We start from the raw sequence: 23,024 nt of genomic DNA, 5'->3' as shown, positions 1-23,024 counted from the left end.
TTGATATGTTTTTGTCATCCCGCTAGTTTCGTTTTCGTCCTGTTTCCAATGGTCCCATTTTCAATACTGTTTCCAAATTAAAATGTGAAAAATAAAAACGAGACAAGCGTTTTTTTTCGTCGATTCTATCCGTTTTTATCTCAAAGTATAAGGCTATGTCTGGTTTCCCTGACTAAATTTTAGTCATGATCATAATATATGTTTGAATGTTAGTTAGAAATATTAAAATATAGTTTAAGTACAAACTAATCACACAAATAAGAACTAAACGATAATACAAACTTATTAAACCTAATTAATTCATAATTTGCTAATGTAATACTATGGTAAATATTTGCTAATTATAGATTAATTAGTCTTAATAAACTTATCTTATTATTTAGTTTTAGCAGTGTACTTATTTGTTTACTTAGACTATATTTAATATCCGTAATATACATTAAACATATGATTGTACAGGCTAAACTTTAGTCCATAGGATTATGTGTTGTCAGAGGCTTCTGCAGCCGATAAAAGAGATTTCGTGAATCGTGTTGATCAGTTTATATGGACGTGACTCCACACAGCGCTAGTCCGTTAACTGTTCAGTAGGAACGAAATAAGCAATGGAGCAGGTGCAAAGTGCGTTCGACGTGAATTTGCATGCACATTGTGTTCCACTCTCGATGTTCTTTTTTTCTAAATTTAATGCATATTGTTTCACGTTATTACACACAGCTAATGCACGCGTATTTGAGCCGTCTATCACTCAATCTTCCATTGGCTCAAACGAGTGGTGTTTCTAAGGCCATCTCCAACCATTCTCTCCATATTTCTCTCTTATCTATACTTTATATTACATTTTACTATTTCACCCTAAAAGTTAATCCTCTATATATAGGATGTCTCCAACCATTTACCATATCTAGCTCCTCTATATACTATAATTCAGTTATTTAATATTTTTAATCAATTTTTTTAGTTTTTTAAAAAACATGAACTGTTTGTACTACCATAATACATATTTTTACTATGCTTAAAAAAAGTTAGTATTGCAAAGAAATGAAATAATTAAAGAATGGAGAACTTTTCTCCCCCATGTGGGGTGGACCGTGTGTGGGTGTTGGGAGCTCCAGCCAGCGTGGGGTGGGGGGCTTCAACGCTCTGTTGGAGATAGTTTAAGGCTATATCACGTTAGATTTATAATGACGTGAAAGAAAGAGAAATGAAGAGATAAGGAAATCAGACTGTTCTCACAGGCTGCAACTCGTGAGAGAAAGAAGTTGACCCATTATTAAATATACATATTAAAGAGTTATTATATCAATAGACTTTTAGTTAAATAAATGTAACATAAGAACAGCATAAAGCACACTATTAATTATATTATTAACGTTCTAAACAGATTTAGGCCAATGTCCATGAAAAGTTTCATGGTTTTCTAGTTTTTCTTCCACAAATGCTTCGTTGGTTCTTGTGTGCGTAATAAATATTGGGTCCGTGGAGGTGGTTTGGAATTTAGAGTACTTAAATGCGGGAGAGCTGTCTTCTCCAGAGGCTTGGTTTTTTGCTATCGCCCCCCAAATATTTAATGCTCTCTTTCTTTTGACTTCTCGTATCATTTATCGACTGCACCCTCTTCATATGACGTTATTGCCTGTAAGCTTTTGGTACCGATTCTTCTGCTTGTAGCATTACGATTACTACTACGACCATTTTTCATTTATTCAAATTACTATAGTTCCATTACTACGACCAAATGAGTACACATGTCTATCCCTTTGAGAATGTCAATTGTTAGTTGGGGCTAAAAAACTAGTTTAAATTAACTATGTTTAACTAGCTAATTAGCTAACAGCTAGTTAAAGAATTGATTAAAGTTTTAATGTATCTGTTAGTCCTTCTATTTGAATACATTAGAGCTATTTTTAGCTAGCTAGCCATTAGAGTATCTCCAATAGACTCTTTATTTTTGACTCTCTATTTGATTATTTATTTGTCCCTCCATAAATATTAAACTCTCTATATATAACATCTCATTCCAACAGACTCTCCAATATGCTGGTTAGCTTGGCTAGCGAGAGTTGCTAGCTAAATTTGGCTAGTGAGAGAGTCAATTTAGAGAGCTGGATAGCTTGGCAAGTTAAATGGTGAAAGGGAAATGTGCCCTTGGGTCATTTCTAAGTATTTTGGTAATTGAGTGCCAACACAAGTGCTTAAATGTGAATCTATGCCCATGGATGAACAAAGTGCAAATCAAGAGCAAAGGTATGTTTCTAAGTCTCAGTACGTTGGTTGTGTGTACTAATAAACTTGTCTAAGTATGAGAAACAGAAAGAAGAAGAGGAGAAAAGAGTTGGCTGTGTATAGCCAAGAGGCTGTTTCGGTCTGGGGCACCGGACTGTCCGGTGGTGCACCGGACAGTGTCCGGTGTGCCAGGTTGCCTCGGGCGAAGTGGCCACTCTCGGGAATTTGCCGACGGCGTACGGCTAAAATTCACCGGACTGTCCGGTGTGCACCGGACTGACCGGTGAGCCAACGGTCGGCCGGGCCAACGGTCGGCCGCGGAATCTGCGCGCGACACGTGGCCGAGCCAACGGTCGGAAGGGGGCACCGGACTGTCCGGTGTGCACCGGACTGTCCGGTGCGCCAACGGCTCCCAGATCTGCAACGGTCGGCTGCGCCGTTTAAGGAAAGAAATCGGGCACCGGACAGTGTCCGGTGTGCACCGGACTGTCCGGTGCGCCCGAAGACAGAAGGCAAGATCAGCCTTCCAGAATTGCTCTCAATGGCTCCTAGCTGCCTTGGGGCTATAAAAGGGACCCCTAGGCGCATGGAGGAGTAGATGAAACATTCCTACAACATTCCTAAGCACCAAGACATCGATTCCACGCATTTGGTTCATTGTGATAGCATCTAGAGCTCTTGTTGAGTTGTGGACTCATTGAGTTGTGTTGCGAGCTCTTGTTGCGACTTGTGTGCGTGTTGTTGCTCTGATCTTTTGAAGTCTTGTGTGCGTTGCTCATTCCCCCTTTGCTCTGTGTTCTTTGTGAACTTCAATTGTAAGGGCGAGAGGCTCCAAGTTGTGGAGATTCCTCGCAAACGGGATTGAGAAAAAGCAAGCAAAACACCGTGGTATTCAAGTGGGTCTTTGGACCGCTTGAGAGGGGTTGATTGCAACCCTCGTCCGTTGGGACGCCACAACGTGGAGTAGGCAAGCGTTGGTCTTGGCCGAACCACGGGATAAACCACTGTGTCATCTCTGTGATTGATCTCTTGTGGTATTGTGTTTTGTTGAGACTCCTTTCTAGCCACTTGGCATTTATTGTGCTAACACTTAACAAGTTTTTGTGGCTATAAGCTTAAGTTTTACAGGATCACCTATTCACCCCCCTCTAGGTGCTCTCAATTGGTATCGGAGTCGTTCTCTTCAAGAAGGGACTAATCGCCCGAAGAGATGGATCCTAAGGGGAAGGGAATCGTGATCAACGACAAGGAGAAGGAGTCCTTCGTCAACGAGCCAAGGGATGACAAGTCCAATGACTCGGGCTCGGGCCACAAGCGCAAAGACGGGAAGAAGAAGAAGACAAGGCGCATCAAGGAGATCGTCTACTACGACGATAGCGATGAGTCTACCTCTTCCCAAAAGGACGACGACAACGACTACAGGAAGACGGTCAATTCGAACTTTTCATTTGATTATTCTCGTATTCCACATAGTTCGAATTCGCATTTGCTTTCCATTCCTCTTGGCAAACCCCCACACTTCGATGGGGAAGACTACGGATTTTGGAGTCACAAAATGCGTAGTCACTTATTCTCTCTCCATCCAAGCATATGGGAGATTGTAGAGAATGGAATGAAATTTGATAGCTCGGATAGCCCTATGCTTATAAATGAACAAATCCATAGAAATGCACAAGCTACTACTGTTCTATTAGCATCTTTGTGCAGGGAAGAGTACAATAAGGTGAGCGGCTTGGACAACGCCAAGCAGATATGGAACACCCTCAAAATCTCTCACAAGGGGAACGACATCACCATGCTCACTAAAATGGAGTTGGTGGAAGGCGAGCTTGGACGATTCGCAATGATAAGGGGAGAAGAGCCAACCCAAACTTACAACAGGTTGAAGACCCTTATCAACAAAATAAGGAGCTACGGAAGCACGCGATGGACGGACCACGACGTCGTCCGCCTAATGCTAAGGTCCTTTACCGTTCTTGATCCTCATTTGGTGAACAATATTCGTGAAAATCCTAGGTACACCAAGATGTCGCCCGAAGAAGTTCTAGGGAAGTTTGTAAGCGGGAGAATGATGATCAAGGAGGCGAGATACGTGGACGACGCATTAAATGGTCCAATCCATGAGCCTCAACCCATTGCTCTAAAGGCAACAAGGAGCAAGGAGGCGCTACCAAGCAAGGTGGCGCAAGTTGAGGCGGCCGGGCTAAATAATGAGGAGATGACCCTCATCATTAAGCGCTTCAAGACGGCGCTTAAAGGTCGCAAGGGACAGCCAAGCAAGACCAAGACAAAGGAGAAGCGCTCATGCTTCAAATGCGGTAAGCTTGGTCATTTTATTGCTAACTGTCCCGATAATGAAAGTGACCAGGAACAAGGGAGCAAGAGGGAGAAGAAGAAGGCATACAAGAAGGCAAAGGGCGAGGCACATCTAGGCAAGGAGTGGGATTCGGATTGCTCCTCCTCCGACTCCGACAATGAAGGACTCGCCGCCACTGCCTTCAACAAGTCATCCCTCTTCCCCAACGAGCATCACACATGCCTTATGGCAAGGGAGAAGAAGGTGAGTACTCAAGACTCCACTTATGCTTCTTCTAGTGATAATGAGTCTAGTGATGATGATGACATAGATTATTCATGCTTGTTCAAGGGCTTAGATAGATCTAAGATAGATAAAATTAATGAGTTGATTGATGCTTTGAATGATAAGAATAGATTACTAGAAAAACAAGAGGATCTTTTATATGAGGAGCATGATAAATTTGTTAGTGCACAAAATTCTCTTGCTCTAGAAATTAAAAAGAAATGAAGTGCTTTCTAGTGAATTATCTTCTTGTCATGAAACCATTGCTACTTTAAAAGGTGTTAATAATGATTTAAATGCTAAACTAGAAGTGGCTAGTAAATCTAACTCTTGTGTAGAACATGTTATGGTTTGCACTAGGTGTAAAGATTTTAATGTTGATGCTTGTAGTGAGCACCTAGTTTCAATTTCTAAATTGAATGATGAAGTGGCTAGTCTTAATGCCCAACTTAAGACTAGCAAAAGCGAATTTGATAAATTAAAATTTGCAAGGGATGCCTATACGATTGGTAGACATCCCTCAATTAAGGATGGACTTGGCTACAAAAGGGAAGCCAAGAACTTGACAAGCCATAAGGCTCCCATCTCCGCCAAGGAGAAAGGGAAGGCCCCTATGACTAGTAGTGTGCAAAAGAACCATGCCTTTATGTACTATGATAGAAGACAACCTAGAAATGCTTATAGGAGTTGTAATGCATATAATGCCTTTGATTCTCATGCCATGTTTGCTTCTAGCTCTTCTTATGTGCATGATAGAAATGTTGGTAGGAGAAATGCTGTTCATAATATGCCTAGAAGAAATGTTGTTAATGTTCCTAGGAAATTAAATGAACCTTCTACAATATATCATGCTTTGAATGCTTCCTTTGCAATTTGTAGAAAGAATAGAAAGGTAATTGCTAGGAAGTTAGGGGCAAAATGCAAGGGTGATAAAACTTGCATTTGGGTCCCTAAGGAAATTGTGACTAACCTAGTAGGACCCAACAAGAGTTGGGTACCTAAGTCCCAAGCCTAAATTTGCCTTGCAGGTTTATGCATCCGGGGGTTCAAGCTGGATTATCGACAGCGGATGCACAAACCATATGACGGGGGAGAAGAAGATGTTCACCTCCTACGTCAAGAATAAGGATTCCCAAGATTCAATTATATTCGGTGATGGGAATCAAGGCAAGGTAAAAGGGTTAGGTAAAATTGCAATTTCTAATGAGCACTCCATATCTAATGTGTTTTTAGTAGAGTCTCTTGGATATAATTTGCTATCTGTTAGTCAATTATGCAACATGGGATATAACTGTCTATTTACAAATGTAGATGTGTCTGTCTTTAGAAGAAGTGATGGTTCACTAGCTTTTAAGGGTGTATTAGACGGCAAACTTTATTTAGTTGATTTTGCAAAAGAAGAGGCCGGTCTAGATGCATGCTTAATAGCTAAGACTAGCATGGGCTGGCTGTGGCATCGCCGCTTAGCACATGTGGGGATGAAGAACCTTCACAAGCTTCTAAAGGGAGAACACGTGATAGGTTTAACTAACGTGCAATTCGAAAAAGATAGACCTTGTGCAGCTTGTCAAGCAGGTAAACAAGTGGGAGGAGCACATCACAACAAGAATGTGATGACCACATCAAGACCCCTGGAGCTGCTGCACATGGACCTCTTCGGACCCGTCGCCTATCTGAGCATAGGAGGAAGTAAGTATGGTCTAGTTATTGTTGATGACTTTTCCCGCTTCACTTGGGTGTTCTTTTTGCAGGATAAGTCTGAAACCCAAGGGACCCTCAAGCGCTTCCTCAGGAGAGCTCAAAATGAGTTTGAACTCAAGGTGAAGAAGATAAGGAGCGACAACGGGTCGGAATTCAAGAACCTTCAAGTGGAGGAGTTCCTTGAGGAGGAAGGGATCAAGCATGAGTTCTCCGCTCCCTACACACCACAGCAAAATGGTGTGGTAGAGAGGAAGAACAGGACGCTAATCGACATGGCGAGGACTATGCTTGGAGAATTCAAGACCCCCGAGCGTTTTTGGTCGGAAGCCGTGAACACGGCTTACCACGCCATCAACAGGGTCTACCTTCACCGCCTCCTCAAGAAGACGTCATATGAGCTTCCAACCGGTAACAAACCCAATGTATCGTACTTTCGTGTATTTGGGAGCAAGTGCTACATTCTAGTGAAGAAGGGTAGAAATTCTAAATTTGCTCCCAAAGCAGTAGAAGGGTTTTTGTTAGGTTATGACTCAAATACAAAGGCGTATAGAGTCTTCAACAAATCATCGGGTTTGGTTGAAGTCTCTAGCGACGTTGTATTTGATGAGACTAATGGCTCTCCAAGAGAGCAAGTTGTTGATCTTGATGATGTAGATGAAGAAGACGTTCCAACGGCCGCTATGCACACCATGGCGATTGGTGATGTGCGACCACAGGAACAATTGGAGCAAGATCAACCTTCTTCCTCAACTATGGTGCAACCCCCAACTCAAGACGATGAACAGGTTCATCAACAGGAGGCGTGTGATCAAGGGGGAGCACAAGATGATCATGTGATGGAGGAAGATGCGCAACCGGCACCTCCAACCCAAGTTCGAGCGATGATTCAAAGGGATCATCCCGTCGACCAAATTCTGGGTGATATTAGCAAGGGAGTAACTACTCGATCTCGATTAGTTAATTTTTGTGAGCATTACTCCTTTGTCTCTTCTATTGAGCCTTTTAGGGTAGAAGAGGCCTTGCTAGATCCGGATTGGGTGTTAGCCATGCAGGAGGAACTCAACAACTTCAAGCGCAATGAAGTTTGGACACTGGTGCCTCGTCCTAAGCAAAATGTTGTGGGAACCAAGTGGGTGTTCCGCAACAAACAGGACGAGCACGGGGTGGTGACGAGGAACAAGGCTCGACTTGTGGCAAAAGGTTATGCCCAAGTCGCAGGTTTGGACTTTGAGGAGACGTTTGCTCCTGTGGCTAGGCTAGAGTCAATTCGCATCTTGCTAGCATATGCCGCTCACCATTCTTTCAGGTTGTACCAAATGGATGTGAAGAGCGCTTTCCTCAACGGGCCGATCAAGGAGGAGGTGTACGTGGAGCAACCCCCTGGCTTCGAAGATGAACGATACCCCGACCACGTGTGTAAGCTCTCTAAGGCGCTCTATGGACTTAAGCAAGCCCCAAGAGCATGTTATGAATGCCTTAGAGACTTTCTAATTGTTAATGCTTTCAAGGTTGGGAAAGCCGATCCAACTCTTTTTACTAAGACATGTGATGGTGATTTGTTTGTGTGCCAAATTTATGTTGATGACATAATATTTGGTTCTACTAACCAAAAGTCTTGTGAAGAGTTTAGCAGGGTGATGACGCAGAAATTCGAGATGTCGATGATGGGCGAGTTGAACTACTTCCTTGGGTTCCAAGTGAAGCAACTCAAAGACGGCACCTTCATCTCCCAAACGAAGTACACGCAAGATCTGCTAAAGCGGTTTGGGATGAAGGACGCCAAGCCCGCAAAGACTCCGATGGGGACCGACGGACACACCGACCTCAACAAAGGAGGTAAGTCCGTTGATCAAAAAGCATACCGGTCAATGATAGGGTCTTTACTTTATTTATGTGCTAGTAGACCGGATATTATGCTTAGCGTATGCATGTGTGCTAGATTTCAATCCGATCCTAAGGAGTGTCACTTAGTGGCGGTGAAGCGAATTCTAAGATATTTGGTTGCTACGCCTTGCTTCGGGCTCTGGTATCCAAAAGGGTCTACCTTTGACTTGGTTGGATACTCAGATTCCGACTATGCTGGATGTAAGGTCGATAGGAAGAGTACATCAGGGACGTGCCAATTCTTAGAAAGGTCCCTGGTATCGTGGAACTCTAAGAAACAAACCTCCGTTGCCCTATCCACCACTGAGGCCGAGTATGTTGCCGCAGGACAGTGTTGCGCGCAACTACTTTGGATGAGGCAAACCCTCCGGGACTTTGGCTACAATCTGAGCAAAGTCCCACTCCTATGTGATAATGAGAGTGCTATCCGCATGGCGGAAAATCCTGTTGAACACAGCCGCACAAAGCACATAGACATCCGGCATCACTTTTTGAGAGACCACCAGCAAAAGGGAGATATCGAAGTGTTTCATGTTAGCACCGAGAACCAGCTAGCCGATATCTTTACCAAGCCTCTAGATGAGAAGACCTTTTGCAGGTTGCGTAGTGAGCTAAATGTCTTAGATTCGCGGAACCTGGATTGATTTGTAGCATACATGTGTTTATGCCTTTGATCATATTCCTTATGCATTTTGTTGCTTAATAATGGTGCTCAAGTTGTACACACACTCCCTGGACCTCACAAGTCTGTTGCAAAGTGATGCACAGTTTTAGGGGGAGACGTGTTGCAACTTGACCCTTTGAGACTAACCATTTGGTTGAGTTTGATTGTTTTAGTCTCAAAGAAGGTTTGAAAGGGTAAGGTGGACTTGGACCGTGAAAGACTTCCACTGCACTCCGATGAAAAGAGTAATTTCTCCAAGTTCATCTTTTAACTCTTATTGCCTATTTGCCCTTAGTTGAAGATTTTGGTGAGGCAATGGGGTTAAGGGGCCAAGATTGATCCCGTTTTGGTGCTTGATGCCAAAGGGGGAGAAAATAAAGGCCAAAGCGATAAATGGATCAGCTACCACTTGAGAGATTTTGAAAATAGTAGAATAGAGCTTTTTGTTTTGTCAAAACTCTTGCATTGTCTCTTTTGTCAAAAGTTGGCCTCTTGTGGGGAGAAATGTTGATTACGGGAAAAAGGGGGAGTGTTTGGAATCTTGAATCAATTTTCTTTGGAAAACCTCTCTTTATGTCTCTACAAGTGGATTTGACTTAGAGATAGGATTTTGAGTTTGATTCGCAAAAACAAACCAAGTGGTGGCAAAGGATGATCCATATATGCCAAATTGAATCAAAATAAATTTGAGTTTTTATTTGAAGTGATATTGCACTTGTTCGAGTTGCTTTATGTTGTGTTGGCATAAATCACCAAAAAGGGGGAGATTGAAAGGGAAATGTGCCCTTGGGCCATTTCTAAGTATTTTGGTGATTGAGTGCCAACACAAGTGCTTAAATGTGAATCTATGCCCATGGATGAACAAAGTGCAAATCAAGAGCAAAGGTATGTTTCTAAGTCTCAGTACGTTGGTTGTGTGTACTAATAAACTTGTCTAAGTATGAGAAACAGAAAGAAGAAGAGAAGAAAAGAGTTGGCTGTGTATAGCCAAGAGGCTGTTTCGGTCTGGGGCACCGGACTGTCCGGTGGTGCACCGGACAGTGTCCGGTGTGCCAGGTTGCCTCGGGCGAAGTGGCCACTCTCGGGAATTTGCCGACGGCGTACGGCTAAAATTCACCGGACTGTCCGGTGTGCACCGGACTGTCCGGTGAGCCAACGGTCGGCCGGGCCAACGGTCGGCCGCGGAATCTGCGCGCGACACGTGGCCGAGCCAACGGTCGGAAGGGGGCACCGGACTGTCCGGTGTGCACCGGACTGTCCGGTGCGCCAACGGCTCCCAGATCTGCAACGGTCGGCTGCGCCGTTTAAGGAAAGAAATCGGGCACCGGACAGTGTCCGGTGTGCACCGGACTGTCCGGTGCGCCCGAAGACAGAAGGCAAGATCAGCCTTCCAGAATTGCTCTCAACGGCTCCTAGCTGCCTTGGGGCTATAAAAGGGACCCCTAGGCGCATGGAGGAGTAGATGAAACATTCCTACAACATTCCTAAGCACCAAGACATCGATTCCACGCATTTGGTTCATTGTGATAGCATCTAGAGCTCTTGTTGAGTTGTGGACTCATTGAGTTGTGTTGCGAGCTCTTGTTGCGACTTGTGTGCGTGTTGTTGCTCTGATCTTTTGAAGTCTTGTGTGCGTTGCTCATTCCCCCTTTGCTCTGTGTTCTTTGTGAACTTCAATTGTAAGGGCGAGAGGCTCCAAGTTGTGGAGATTCCTCGCAAACGGGATTGAGAAAAAGCAAGCAAAACACCGTGGTATTCAAGTGGGTCTTTGGACCGCTTAAGAGGGGTTGATTGCAACCCTCGTCCGTTGGGACGCCACAACGTGGAGTAGGCAAGCGTTGGTCTTGGCCGAACCACGGGATAAACCACTGTGTCATCTCTGTGATTGATCTCTTGTGGTATTGTGTTTTGTTGAGACTCCTTTCTAGCCACTTGGCATTTATTGTGCTAACACTTAACAAGTTTTTGTGGCTATAAGCTTAAGTTTTACAGGATCACCTATTCACCCCCCCTCTAGGTGCTCTCAAATGGCTAGTTTGTTGGAGAGCTATTTTGCTATTAAGTAGCTAAAATTTAGTTTGACAAGCTATTTAGCTAGTCTTTTGGAGATGCTTAGCCATTGTATCTAAACAAATCCTAAACGTAGTTCTAGCTAGAATTCAAAGATGATACAATACATTTTTGTTCAGACATTTATAGGGTGTTTGGTTTGAGTAACAAGCTAGTCCATCATCTTCTCGCTCCTTGCTTTTTTATTTGGTTCGTAAAATAGAATAAGTTAATCTATCACCATCTCATTCTTTATAATTAATTAGTACTAATATAAGAAATAAAATCATTCCACCAAATTTAAGAAATAGACTAATAATGCACCACCTCAAACTAAACACATCCTTATTCTACACTTTGTTTGTCAATGTTATCCAAACATCCGTACTGCATATATTTGTGATATTTATTAAAGGTGCTATGACATCACGAAAGTGTATTTTAGAAAAAACTTAGCACATGATTTTTTATAGTTGTAGCATGACTATTTTGAAAAAAATATACCTTATAGTCAAAATTGATCTCTTAAGCGACTCAATGCAAATCCAAAACATCATATTTTTATCGATGGAGGGAGTACGATAAAAGTATTTGAATTACCTCTCTAATGTTATACTAGGTGAGTGTCCGTGCGTTGCAACAAGAACATTCAATACTACGATAACTTATATATAAAATATGTGTTATACTGTTACGAGAAAAGGTTTCGTAATTCATTTGTGATCTTGGCCATACATAAATTTTGTTATTTTAATCTAGTCATTTCACCACTACATTGCAACCATCAGTATCATGCAGACTTCGATATATGCCATAGTCCCATCATTGAACAACACATTCCACACCTACCGGAAAAAGTTCCCTCGTACATCGTCAGTCATCAAGCACGCACTACCATACGCGCTTGCTTAAATAAAAGGCAAGTGTGTGTTTGCGAAGAGAATTAAAGGCAAGCCGGCACAAAAGCTACCCCCACGACGGCGATGATGATGAGCTGGTCATTGTTGTCGGTCCTCCTCTGCGTCATCTCCAACGCCGAGATGATGTCACAATCCTTGATATAGTAGTCATCGAACGCGCGCGACATGGCGAGCATCAATGACTATTGGCTGGGCTGCCAGACGAAGTGCATCCTAGACTCATTAGCGAGGTAGTACACATAGCCGTTGCACCACCGGATGCGCTACTCCTCTACATACACCATGTTCGAGAACACTCACAACCAGCAACGGCGGTCGTCCCAGCGCACAAGAATTCATGGCCGGTCAGTAGCGACTTACGTGGCAGGTTAGGCTTTAGATGGACGATGAGCTGGACGGCGTGATGGCGTCGTCATCGGATGCGGTGCTTAGAACAACACGAGAGTCATCGATGACCATGAGGTCCTCCTGCTTGACGATGTACAGTGTGGTGCAGCCGCCCTGGACCACGTCCAAGCGGCGGTTGCGCCGGAGCTTGTCGTACACAGCGGCGCATGCGGACACGTAGGACTGCGTCCAGAGGTCGAACTGGCAGTCGCCAAGCTTCTTCTCATCATCGATGAGCGACACCAACGCGAGCGCCTCCTGCTAGTGGTGTTTGTTCGGGGTTTCCAAGTAAGAAACATGGATTCATTCTTGGCGTTGGTTTATGAAAATGACTCAATTCAGACCAATGAAAAAAATATTATGGAGAATAAATGACATGCATGCAAAAAAAGAAATTTAAGTTGGAAACATTGATCAAACAAAAGAAATTGCATGCAAGGCTCTTCTTTAAATACTACTCTCTCCATCCAAAAATATAATTCAATAATCTCGGTGATACTTATCTACTATTACGCATTGTGCAAGGGTAGCATTTGAGTTTGAGGAGAGATGTGGTGGATGTTTTTCCTGTCATAAATATTGACAAAAACACACATGTGGTGTAGCGGTAGCTACTGCTCGTATTTGTTTGAGGGGTCGCGTGTTTGAATCCTCTTGGGCCATGTTTATTTTTTAATTTTAGCTAGATGTGAGATTTACGGGGGAATTGGAATGGACTTTGCGAGGAGAGGGGAATGAGAAAGACAGGATAAGGAATGAAAATGACAGATCAAGGTATGATAACACGGAATGACATACTACCCTTACAATCTTAATAAGTAGCAGAGATACTAGGTGCGTTTGGCAGAACACATTCAAGGGTGCAAATTGTCCAACATTTACTTTTTGAATGGACATTTATACTTTACAAATAAAAGCATATTAACATTCATTAATCTTTCATATCAAGGGGATTCCCTTTCACAAAGGTTTTGCTTATGAATAAGTATCATTTCATAGAACCGTTTACCTAGCTCGCTAACCAGAATCAGAATTAAGAGAAACCAGATTTTATACATTTCTCTGGATTAATACAAAATAAGAATCAGTTTCGAGTGATTATTTTTGAATTATTCGTTTGGTGTTTGTCACTGATTCTACTGGGAACCTAATATGCTTTGCGCTGCCAAACACATCCTTAATTGGCCTCTTGATCTAAAAGTGTAGTCATAAACATAAATGAAAATTAAGAGACAATACACTTGTTTCCTTTTCAAGCTAGGCACACTTAGTTAGCAGACATTTATTTGAAAGCATTTATTCTGGACACTGGAGTTGACTACATATTTGAGAAACAAAATGAAGAACATCCAAATGTTAGAATTTCACCGCTCAAGATCAAATACTCCCTTCCGATTCAAATTAGAAGTCGTTTAAGTAAAATTGTAAAACTTTGACTACAAATAGCCATTTTGTTATTTAGTTTTGAAACCTAATAGTCATATACACCGAATTATTTTAGAAATACTTTTACAAAATTACAAAAAAATTAAGAGTTTATTTGTATTTTAACAGAAAAATATTAGTCAAATATATATTTAGGGAGTCGTTTAAAATGACTTATAATTTGGATCTGGAGGTTACATATGCATAAATATCAAGAGGCCCCCTTGAAGTTCAGCGTAATCTCAACACCTGAACGCCAACAAACCCCAAACTTGTGGTTTCTAAGAAGGGAAATCCAAGGACCCCGTTTCAGCGTTTCGTGGACCTCGAGGGGCCTAAATGTAAATACAAATCGAGAGAGGAGAGAGAGAGAGGAGAGGTGCATACGAAATTTATTGCGCAGCTCTGCCTCTCACGCCTTTTATTTAAGAGGCCACCCCCGGGGTTTGGAATTCTTTTCCCAGCTCTGAATTCTCCTGGTCGTTGGGCTGCCTGTGATCGGCTTATCCCCTCCTCATCCCATTCTCACCGAGCTTCTGCCAATCTGCGTTCGCGGCGGCGTTTCTTTTGGCCTCGCAAGCGGCGGAGGAGGAGAGAATTCCGGGGTTTTATCGCAAGGCAGGTGAGTTCTTGATCCTTCTCCTCTATTCTGTTCTGTTCGTCTTCTGGCCCTCTTTTTCGTTCTAGATTTCCGCCAGAGTTTCTCGCTAGGCTCTGTATGGCGTTCATGATTCGGAAAGGGCTATGTTGATTTCTGTGCCCTCGTGTAATCTCTTGTCGAGTCACCACGACCTGCTCCTTTTTGATTGGCATGCTTTCTCAACTCCAAGATTAGAATATAGGGGAAAAAACCATTGCCGATCTGAGTGTCATGGTTTCATTTTTCTTCACACGAGAAAACACTGTGATTTGCTACAAGAACACCTTCTGTGCCTCTAGTTACTACCGTATGGGGAGGAGACACTGCTCAGCCCCAGCGACAGGCACCATCTGATGCATGCATTGAAGTTCCCTTGGACTGTGCCAGTTTGCTTGGTGGAAACTGGAATTGGCGCGCATCTCATTCCAGTGCCCGGCCAGTTGTGTGATTGATGCGTCTGTTGCAGTTCTTCTACGTAAACTTTCGTACAGATACAGTGCAGGTACGTCTGCGGCAAGAGGTACTCTTGTCGATGTGGTCTAGGTTATCAAGAATTCAAGATCGCCGATGTTTTAGGTTATGGACTGTACTGTACCCTATACAGGCTGTTTAGTATGTTAACCCATCAGTCAGGGAAGGGGGAAAAATGTTTCTTTAATATTTTGGGTGTAGGTGTGCGGTGCCTCCCCGTTCTGGTGCCAACTCTGTAGTTTAGTTTGGCGTGTATCTGCTTTCTGTTGCTCTGTCAGTTTGTACCGGATCATGCAAAGATTGTGAGGTCCGTAGCCTTAATAGGACAGCTTACAGCTGTGTTAAGGACTTGCAGTTACAAGAAAGTAAACACTTCTTTTCACGGGTGAACACGAAAGTATCAGCACTCCTGCTGCTGCTTCTAGTTCTCCATCGCTCATGAAGCTAGGCGACTGAAACTAGTTTCAGCTGCATCTTTTTCTTTTTACTTATTCCTAATGCTTCTGGGCTGGCTGGGTCCAAAAGTTTGTTGTTACTGAAACTAAACTGCAAATCTGCAATGCTTTCGTCCAGCATGGGGCGTTAATGGAGTTTAGGGATGATTTTGCTATTGTTAGCTCTTGTTAGTTAGTGCAGAATACTCCTTGATCGAGTTGGCTTTGTTGGGTAAATTATTCTATGTCTAGATCAGTCAGCTATAGTTGGTAAGGTGAATTATCTACTGGAGTGACAATATGTATAACTAGTAAACGGTTTCTCAGTAGGAACTCATGTTGGCGACACAGTACCTAGAACTTAGTTTTATTGAAGTTCAGGTTTAACATGTTTTTACATATTCAGAAGGATCATAAGCAATGCTAGATGTGCGACTCTATCTGAACTCTGAAGTTAATGAAATCTCCATTACTTCAGATCTGAAGGTAATATGCACATCCTAGTCTCAAAAAGTACCATTAGGTATTCAGGTTGCCATCGATGATCGATGTCAGTTGCCTGTCCTGTCCAAATTGGCTCTGTTACCTATACCCTGAAAGCTGCTCGCCTTGTTCATGTCAAGTGGGAAGGCTCTTGATTCTGATTATGAGGTTTTGTGCCTTGACTTGGCCCCATGATGATACTAATTCCACCAAAACCGACACTGGTCTCTTTGTGCAAACCATAGAAGGAACTGTCTCTATCATGGTCATCATGGCCAATGTAGTTGGAGGGACAAGAAATTTTAATGGCTTGCACTTGATTAAAGGGATATGCCAACCATATTGAATAGAAGCAAAACAGCGAGATATCTTAATTTAGTTGAATTTGCCAATGTATACTTATGACTAATTTATTATCCGTTGGGCGTTCATTGTATGTCAAAACGAAGAAAAAGAAAACATGTTAATTTTGATGCAACATTTGTTGCAACGTCTATTTTCACCTTCTGAAAGTATTGGTGTTGTATTGTTGCAAAGATGATCTAAGAGTTCCATGCTGACAATACCTCTCACGAACCTGTGTGCAGGACAACACCAATTTGATGCTTTCTGAAACTAGACAATACAACCTGATGGTAAAATGATACAGAGTTATGACACGGAAAATGGTAGAAGACAAGAGTTCATCACAAGACACGGTACAGAAAAGTGGGCATGCTGTACTTGGGAATGTTTCTTATGACAAGGATGTTGTGGAGATAAAACTGGCAGACGCTATTGATTCCGATAACTACGTCGGTAATTTTGTCAAGGATGTCTGTGTCGATGACGGAGCACTGCTTCATCGGACGGCATCAGAAGAAAAACCAGTAGACAGAAGGTCATCCCTAGATCTCAGTTGCCAAATGATCGGTGCAGATAGTGACATAAGCTACTACGGGAAGGAAGATCATTCTAGAACATCTGCGCACGAACTAAAACCAGAAGCAGTTGCACTTGCACCTCTTTGTAACATCGGTGCAGATAGTGGCAGAGAGTATGATCTTGAAGATCGGACCGGTACTGGTTCCATCGCAGGCAGTCCTGGTGAGAAGAAGATAAGTTTGCAAGAGCTGCTTCTCCTTGAAAGTGCAGAAGAGTCCCGAAATACAGGCGCAGTAAACTCCGAGAGCAGTGAAAAGCATAAATGTCCTCTGAATGAAGAAGAAGCTGCACAGGTATAACCAGACATACAAATTGTTCAAATTGCTTGTGTCATTACCACTACCATCGTGCTATATAATATATATCCACATGTTCTTCCCTCTTGACTCGAAATTTAGCAGAAAATTCTTTCATCAAAACTTTTTTTTTGGTTGTTGTTGTTCTTACAGACTTCCAAGGACGGCGATCCTGACGCTGAGACTGTTTTGGCCAACACCTTTGAGCATATTAGTGATGGCATATCAAGTAAGGAGAAAGGCAGTGGTTGCCCAGCGACGATGGCTAGAGACCAGGTTGATACAGCTACGGCACTAGATGTGCGAGAGCCACAGAAACTTGATCGGTACAACCCTTCCGTTGATCGTCGGTCACGAGAGTACACATCGGTGCCTGAGTGCTCTATACCAGGAATCACAGATGCTGCCTCCTCCACGGGTTCCATCTGCTCTTTTCACAACGCGACGAGCAGCACCGCAACCGCAGGCTTGGGTGAAGGTGAAACACTTGAACCAGGGGCGGATACTCTCAGCGCAGGCAGCTCAGACATCGGTTCATCTGAAAAGAGCCACGACAACCACAGCGGAAGTATGTTTAGCAAGCCAATCGCTGGTGCATATGGGAATGGGAAGAAGCAAGAAAAACATGGTCAGATGGATGAGGAGCACGGCATAGGCACAGCAGACGACGCAGCCGCCAGTACGAGTTCTGCTTCTACCCTCGCGCAGGATGGCTCTGCGCCTGCGGTCCAAGAAACCGTGCCTGGTAGTAGTAGTAGTAGTTCGAGACCGGCAGCTCGCGCCGGTGACGACCCGGACCTCTCTGGTCCCAGTATAATGTCAGGCCCGGTGTCGATGTCGGGTCACATAGCATATTCTGGCAACGTCTCTCTCCGGTCAGATAGCAGCACGACTAGCACCCAGTCCTTTGCATTTCCAGTGTAAGTCAAACGACTCTGCAATCGTCTGAGGGGAGGGCCAACAACGAGTTGATCTTCACTTATCTTTTAAGCAGTTTCAAGAAATAGACCACATAGTCATTATTGTATTGTATGACAATGATCGTGTGATTTTCCAACGCGCAGGTTGCAGAGGGAGTGGACCAGCAGCCCCGTCAGGATGGCGAAGGCAGAGCGCAGGCGCAGCGGTGGACGGCATCGCGTCTGGAGGAAAGGGATCATCTGCTGTAAATTCTGATCGACCATGGCGGGCGGCCCTGCCATCTTATTTGAAATCCAGCCACCTCCTTTCTTGACACCTCCTTCCTAGTGGCTTGACCGTTGAGTGACAAGGTGTGTATAGCTGTAGCGTAGTGACGGTTTTTTTGTTTTGTTTTGTTTTGTTTTTGTTTCCTCCGAGAATGTGCTTAAGTGCCCACGTTTTTCATTTGCTATTGTTATAAGGCAGTAGAGTAGTAGTGATCACGCTTGGCAGAGGTGATTAGTTTTGTACATCCTTTTGGTGGATTTAAATTAAATTAGATGCAGCGAAAATTCGTTCCCCTGGTGGATCGATGCCTGTTTTTTTTTTGGATTTTTTTCTCTCTACCGGATGGTTGATGGATCGCCTCCCCCGCCCCAAGTTGATCCCAGCCGTCCGTCCGGCCGGCCGGCCCACGGCAAACTGTCCCCCCGGCGTATGTACGGTGTACGAGCCCTCCCGTCCCGTGTCCCGTTGCCATGATCGAGACGCCGTACCATAATTTCTGGGGGTTTCGTCTGACAGAAATGGAACTTGTCACGAACCAACCGTGGAACCCGAGAGATCTGTTGGCGTACGGAACAGGAGTCAGGAGCACCCATATATGCGAGTGTGTGACGACTCCATCTGACCTGATCGAGAAAGGCCACCGCGCGATGCGAGCCACCACTTGTGCCGTTTGCATTGCATTGCATTGCATTGCACGGCCTCTCTTGTGGTCTTGTGCTGTTGCTATGCTATGTATGCGTCACTGCAGCCATAAATGCCCCATACGTGTTATCATGGACGAAGGCGTGTTTACTTACTGCAGTCTGCAGCAGCAGGCAACCACTCCACATCACATCTCGTACCGTACTGACTGCTAGGCCCAAAACCATGACGTACCTGGCCCGTGCTGGCTGAGGCCCAGATACTTGTCTATCTATCAAGGCGGACTGGATTCACGCTCCGACCAGGGACCACCCACTAGGCCCAAACCAACTAGCTCGTTTGCTATATGCTTGGCGGCCTAGTAAAACTGATTTGGCTATTTCGGGACTATGCAAATCCTTTTGAGGGCTAAAATCTTCTCTTAGGTTGATGGGAATTTAAACCTCAATCTTCTCCAATGCAAGAGAATTTGAGTTTCTAAACTAGTTTTGTAAAGGAAAATTTCCTTCTTTTAGGGCTTGTTTAGGAGCCCATGGGATTGTAGCAGCTAAAATCTTCTTATTATTCAATCTTTTTGAATAATAAGATTACCGTGAAGAGAGGGAGCAAATTGTTGGAGAAATTGAGGGCTCAGGCCGTACATTCTCCATCGCGTGCGGGAAACATCGAGGGAGCCATTGGAGGAGTCTTTGCTTTATCTTTTTTCCCCTCTCCCTGCAACTTCACAACTTCAACTTCTTCAACTTGCATCCTAATAATCCCATATATGTTTACTATCTTATTTGTTTGAACGATTATTTAGTTCATTAAACACGACTCGATCCGGCGACCGGCATGAGGTGAATTTCACTCCATTTGAGCCAAACTCAGGAACTCCTTTTCTCCCCCGTCCAACCACAGCAACAACAAAACAAAAACAAAAAAAGATAGGAAAAACTCGAAGGTGCGATGTTTGAAATACCAAAGGCTTGAAAGTAAGCATCGATCAGTACTGTTCTATACGTGACGAAATTAATAACTGGGCTAGTACACTACTACGATATAACATATAAGTATGGAGTAGTTTGATCCATCCTATCCTATCTTGCTACCTATTGAGACACTAGCTAGGCGCCTAGGCTACAAGAAATACATACAGGCGGCAGACACTTGGACGGGCACCCCAGAGTCAGACTAGCTTAGTTGTGTTTTTTGGGGTGAGGCCTGGGTCCATATCTCGCGACCACTACTGCTACCTTCTCGGCAGCGGCGGGGCTGCTGTTTTCTCCGCGGCCGCCGAAGATCGGTTGTCCGACCACGCCTGCTTCTCCGGTTGATCCCGGACTCATGTGCACGGTTCCAGCGCCGCCCCCGGTGTGCACCGCGCCGTGCTCCTTCGTCGTCGTCGCTTGCAGTGCTTCCTTGTTCCTAGACGGATGGTGCTCTCCGGTCGACATGGACGGGCTCCTCACTGCAGTGTTGAATATATAGGGCGGCAAATCGGATGAATAAACGCAGCAACAAACTTTAGCAGCGGTCGGAGGACAACAAAACACCAGCTAGAAACTTCAGACATGCGTAGCGAAACGTAGAATGCAAAGATGACATAGCTTACCCTGGCGAGCATTAGCAACGGAATGGTCTAGTGCGAGCACGGAGATGGCCACGACGACCATGAGAAGAGTTGAAGAGGCCCTTGTGCAACCCATGTCGATCCCAAAATGAAGCTTAAGGAAAATGAGGTGAGAGGGCGATGTAGGACGGTCTTTATAGTATAGAAGGGAGCGATCGACGATGCCCTTTTGTTATTATATAAAAAAGTCAGGCGGTCAGGTCGAGATCGATCGATTGGTGGTCAAAGCTCAAGCTCGCGAGATCTCTTACACCGCATATATTATATGTATACGCAAAACACTCCTATAAAACATCTGTGCCCGCCCGTACCCATGTCCAAGCGTTCTTTAACAAGTCCGAGGCGTTCCTTTGCACCAAGCCACACAGACACAGCCACGCACGCTGCACGCACTGGCGCGGCATGTGTGGACTCTGTACGCCCGCCGGGGTGGTGGCCGGGCTTCGGGAGTAGAGCTCCCTGTTGGCCGGGCGCACTGCCAAATCGCCGATGCCACAGGCGCGAGGCGGTGCTGGCAGCGTGACTGTGCACGCACCAGGCACGTCCGCAGGTGCCCGATTATTTAAAAGGCCGTCTTGGCATCGGGGTCGTTAAGGACCAAGATCCTAAACTGCTAAGAAGGGTTCTTAAATTGGCAGTCAGGAATCGCACAGAAAGCGCACTTGATCGACAGTCGGCCGGTTCCCGGATCCCAACAAGACAAAGAAAGATGAGGCTACTTTTATTTACACAAAGGGATCGGCACGAAGGTCTTCTTGATGAATCGCCGCAGCTCGGTAGTGGAGTGAGATTTTGACCAAATCCGCTTCTCGAGAGCGAGCATTTATTTCATACAACTCTAGAAAAGGAATCCTTGTACAAAGGGCACGGCACTCCAGGTCTGAACATGCTGAGAATTTATCTCTAGGAAATGCAGAACCCTGACAATCACCAAAGGGAAGCCAGTCCATTGGGGTTCAAAAACCCTCGTAAGAGGCATCACCAGTTGGATCTACCAGCCACGCTATTAACACTAAGGCCAAACGGGAAAAAGTTACTGCAACGATCCAACGACGACAAATTGGACGAGACGGAGACCAAATTTCAGTTCTTCTTGGGCGGCACGAATTTGAAACCTTTCTTCACCTGCATATGTGAGGACACCAATATACCTGCATGATGCTCCATTTACCGGTTCTACTCAGATGTTCTCCTCAATACAGCTTCAGTAAGAACTTCCTCACGGCTCTCACCAAAGGAAGAGGGTTCTCAACATGCACAGCATGGCCGCTATCTGGGATAATGAGCACTTCACAAAGTTCCTTCCCTTTAGGACCATCAGATCCGCATTCTGCGTGGCTCATTATCTCCGTGCGCATTTTCTGCGAGATGTCTTTGAACTTTGCGTCCTTTTCACCAGCAACGACGAGTAAAGGCCTCTTCAAGTGCTTCAGGTCTTCCCACAGGGACCTGGTGCATTGAAACTTGCATGAGACAAGGTCACATGAATAGTTTCTAATATAATAGCAAAATGTAGCAAAGTGCAACTGGCCATTTGCATATCAACTCCACTACCAGTTTGGCCTGTCAGTGGTACTCACTGACACCGCTGGTACTGATAAAACGGATGGCACACAAACACTGTAACCAAAAAATCTCGGTAGGGCGATCTTACTTTTGTCTCCCCACGCTTGAGTCTGCAAGAACCTTAGCTAGAGCTTTGATGTTTTTGTGTTTACTGCGTGTCCTCACCAGAGAATTAAACTCAGGATGCTCTCGTAGACTGAAGGTTTGGTCACCCATCAACAGAAAAGAGTTCCATACAGAGAATTAAAGAAAATTGTCAAATGAGTGCTAACGATGCATACAAATTTACCATTTTGTACAGGCAATAATCAAACAAGCTAGTTCCTTCATCAAATAATTACCTGGTCCACAGTTTTCCAGAGTACCATGTCTGAAGAAAACATTCAAGTCCACAACACATCAGGAACTGGGCTCTTGATTTATCAATAGCAATACGGCGTCTTCTGCTTGCTTCATCTCTCAGTCCAGGACTTCCTGATATTGTAACAGCTCCACGGATCTGTTTGGCACAACAAGCTTTATAGAACATTCAGAAAAGAAAGTTTACACAAAATGTAAAAACACAGTTACCTTGTGATCTTGATTTAGTGCCATGTGGAGTGCAATCCTTGCACCCATTGAATAGCCAACCACCACCACCTCACCATTAGTTATGTGGTATATCAACTTCAACAACAAATCTGCAACTAGTTGAACTGTTACAGCAGGTTGTTCTGAATTTTTGTGACGTTGCAGTATCTGTGACTCGCCATGACCAGGAAGATCAATTGCAATTACCCGTGCACTGGGGGCAAGAGCTTTCATCGTGGGAACCCAGTCTTCACTTGTACCAAGAAATCCATGAAGTAAAAGGACAACCTTTTCCTGCATAGGTTAATGCATGGGTCATGGCACTAGTTACTGCAGCAGCAGCATTTCAAGTAAAGTGCAG

The 23,024-nt window shown here is 44.3% G+C and overlaps 2 protein-coding genes across 3 annotated transcripts; one reads left to right on the top strand and one right to left on the bottom strand.

Annotated features, from left to right (window-relative positions):
- The first annotated feature begins 14,239 nt into the window (after positions 1–14,239).
- LOC100280208 (uncharacterized) lies at positions 14,240–18,565 on the top strand. Of its 2 annotated transcripts, none has more exons than XM_008645290.3 (4): positions 14,240–14,459; positions 16,453–17,082; positions 17,239–18,005; positions 18,150–18,565. In XM_008645290.3, the coding sequence occupies exons 2-4, from the start codon at positions 16,519–16,521 to the stop codon at positions 18,259–18,261; spliced, it is 1,443 nt and encodes a 480-aa protein (XP_008643512.1). In that variant the 5' UTR covers positions 14,240–14,459; positions 16,453–16,518; the 3' UTR covers positions 18,262–18,565. The 2 variants fall into 2 exon arrangements, with proteins under 2 accessions (XP_008643512.1, NP_001146611.1); NM_001153139.1 differs by having other exon boundaries at positions 14,311–14,455; positions 18,150–18,553.
- Positions 18,566–19,866: 1,301 nt separating this feature from the next.
- On the bottom strand, positions 19,867–20,632 carry LOC100279168 (uncharacterized). The gene is made up of 2 exons (NM_001152196.2): positions 20,510–20,632; positions 19,867–20,365 (listed from the first exon to the last, which is right to left on the bottom strand). Exons 1-2 carry the CDS (start codon positions 20,601–20,603, stop codon positions 20,094–20,096), a joined length of 366 nt encoding a protein of 121 aa, NP_001145668.1. The 5' UTR covers positions 20,604–20,632; the 3' UTR covers positions 19,867–20,093.
- Between the last annotated feature and the right edge of the window lie 2,392 nt (positions 20,633–23,024).

Source organism: Zea mays, chromosome 5 (genome assembly GCF_902167145.1).
Source record: "Zea mays cultivar B73 chromosome 5, Zm-B73-REFERENCE-NAM-5.0, whole genome shotgun sequence".
In the NCBI taxonomy this organism is placed as follows: Eukaryota; Viridiplantae; Streptophyta; class Magnoliopsida; order Poales; family Poaceae; genus Zea; species Zea mays.
The sequence above is the reverse complement of the archived record's forward strand: the minus strand, read 5'-3'. Positions and strand labels throughout refer to the sequence as shown.

Excerpts from the sequence above, each read along its gene's own strand:
- LOC100280208 (XM_008645290.3), top strand. The coding sequence starts at position 16,519 with ATGACACGGAAAATGGTAGAAGACAAGAGTTCATCACAAGACACGGTA. Across the intron at positions 17,083-17,238 it reads ATGAAGAAGAAGCTGCACAG|ACTTCCAAGGACGGCGATCC; the intron begins GTATAACCAGAC and ends TTGTTCTTACAG. Across the intron at positions 18,006-18,149 it reads CAGTCCTTTGCATTTCCAGT|GTTGCAGAGGGAGTGGACCA; the intron begins GTAAGTCAAACG and ends TCCAACGCGCAG.
- LOC100279168 (NM_001152196.2), bottom strand. The coding sequence starts at position 20,603 with ATGGGTTGCACAAGGGCCTCTTCAACTCTTCTCATGGTCGTCGTGGCC. Across the intron at positions 20,366-20,509 it reads CGTTGCTAATGCTCGCCAGG|TGAGGAGCCCGTCCATGTCG; the intron begins GTAAGCTATGTC and ends TCAACACTGCAG.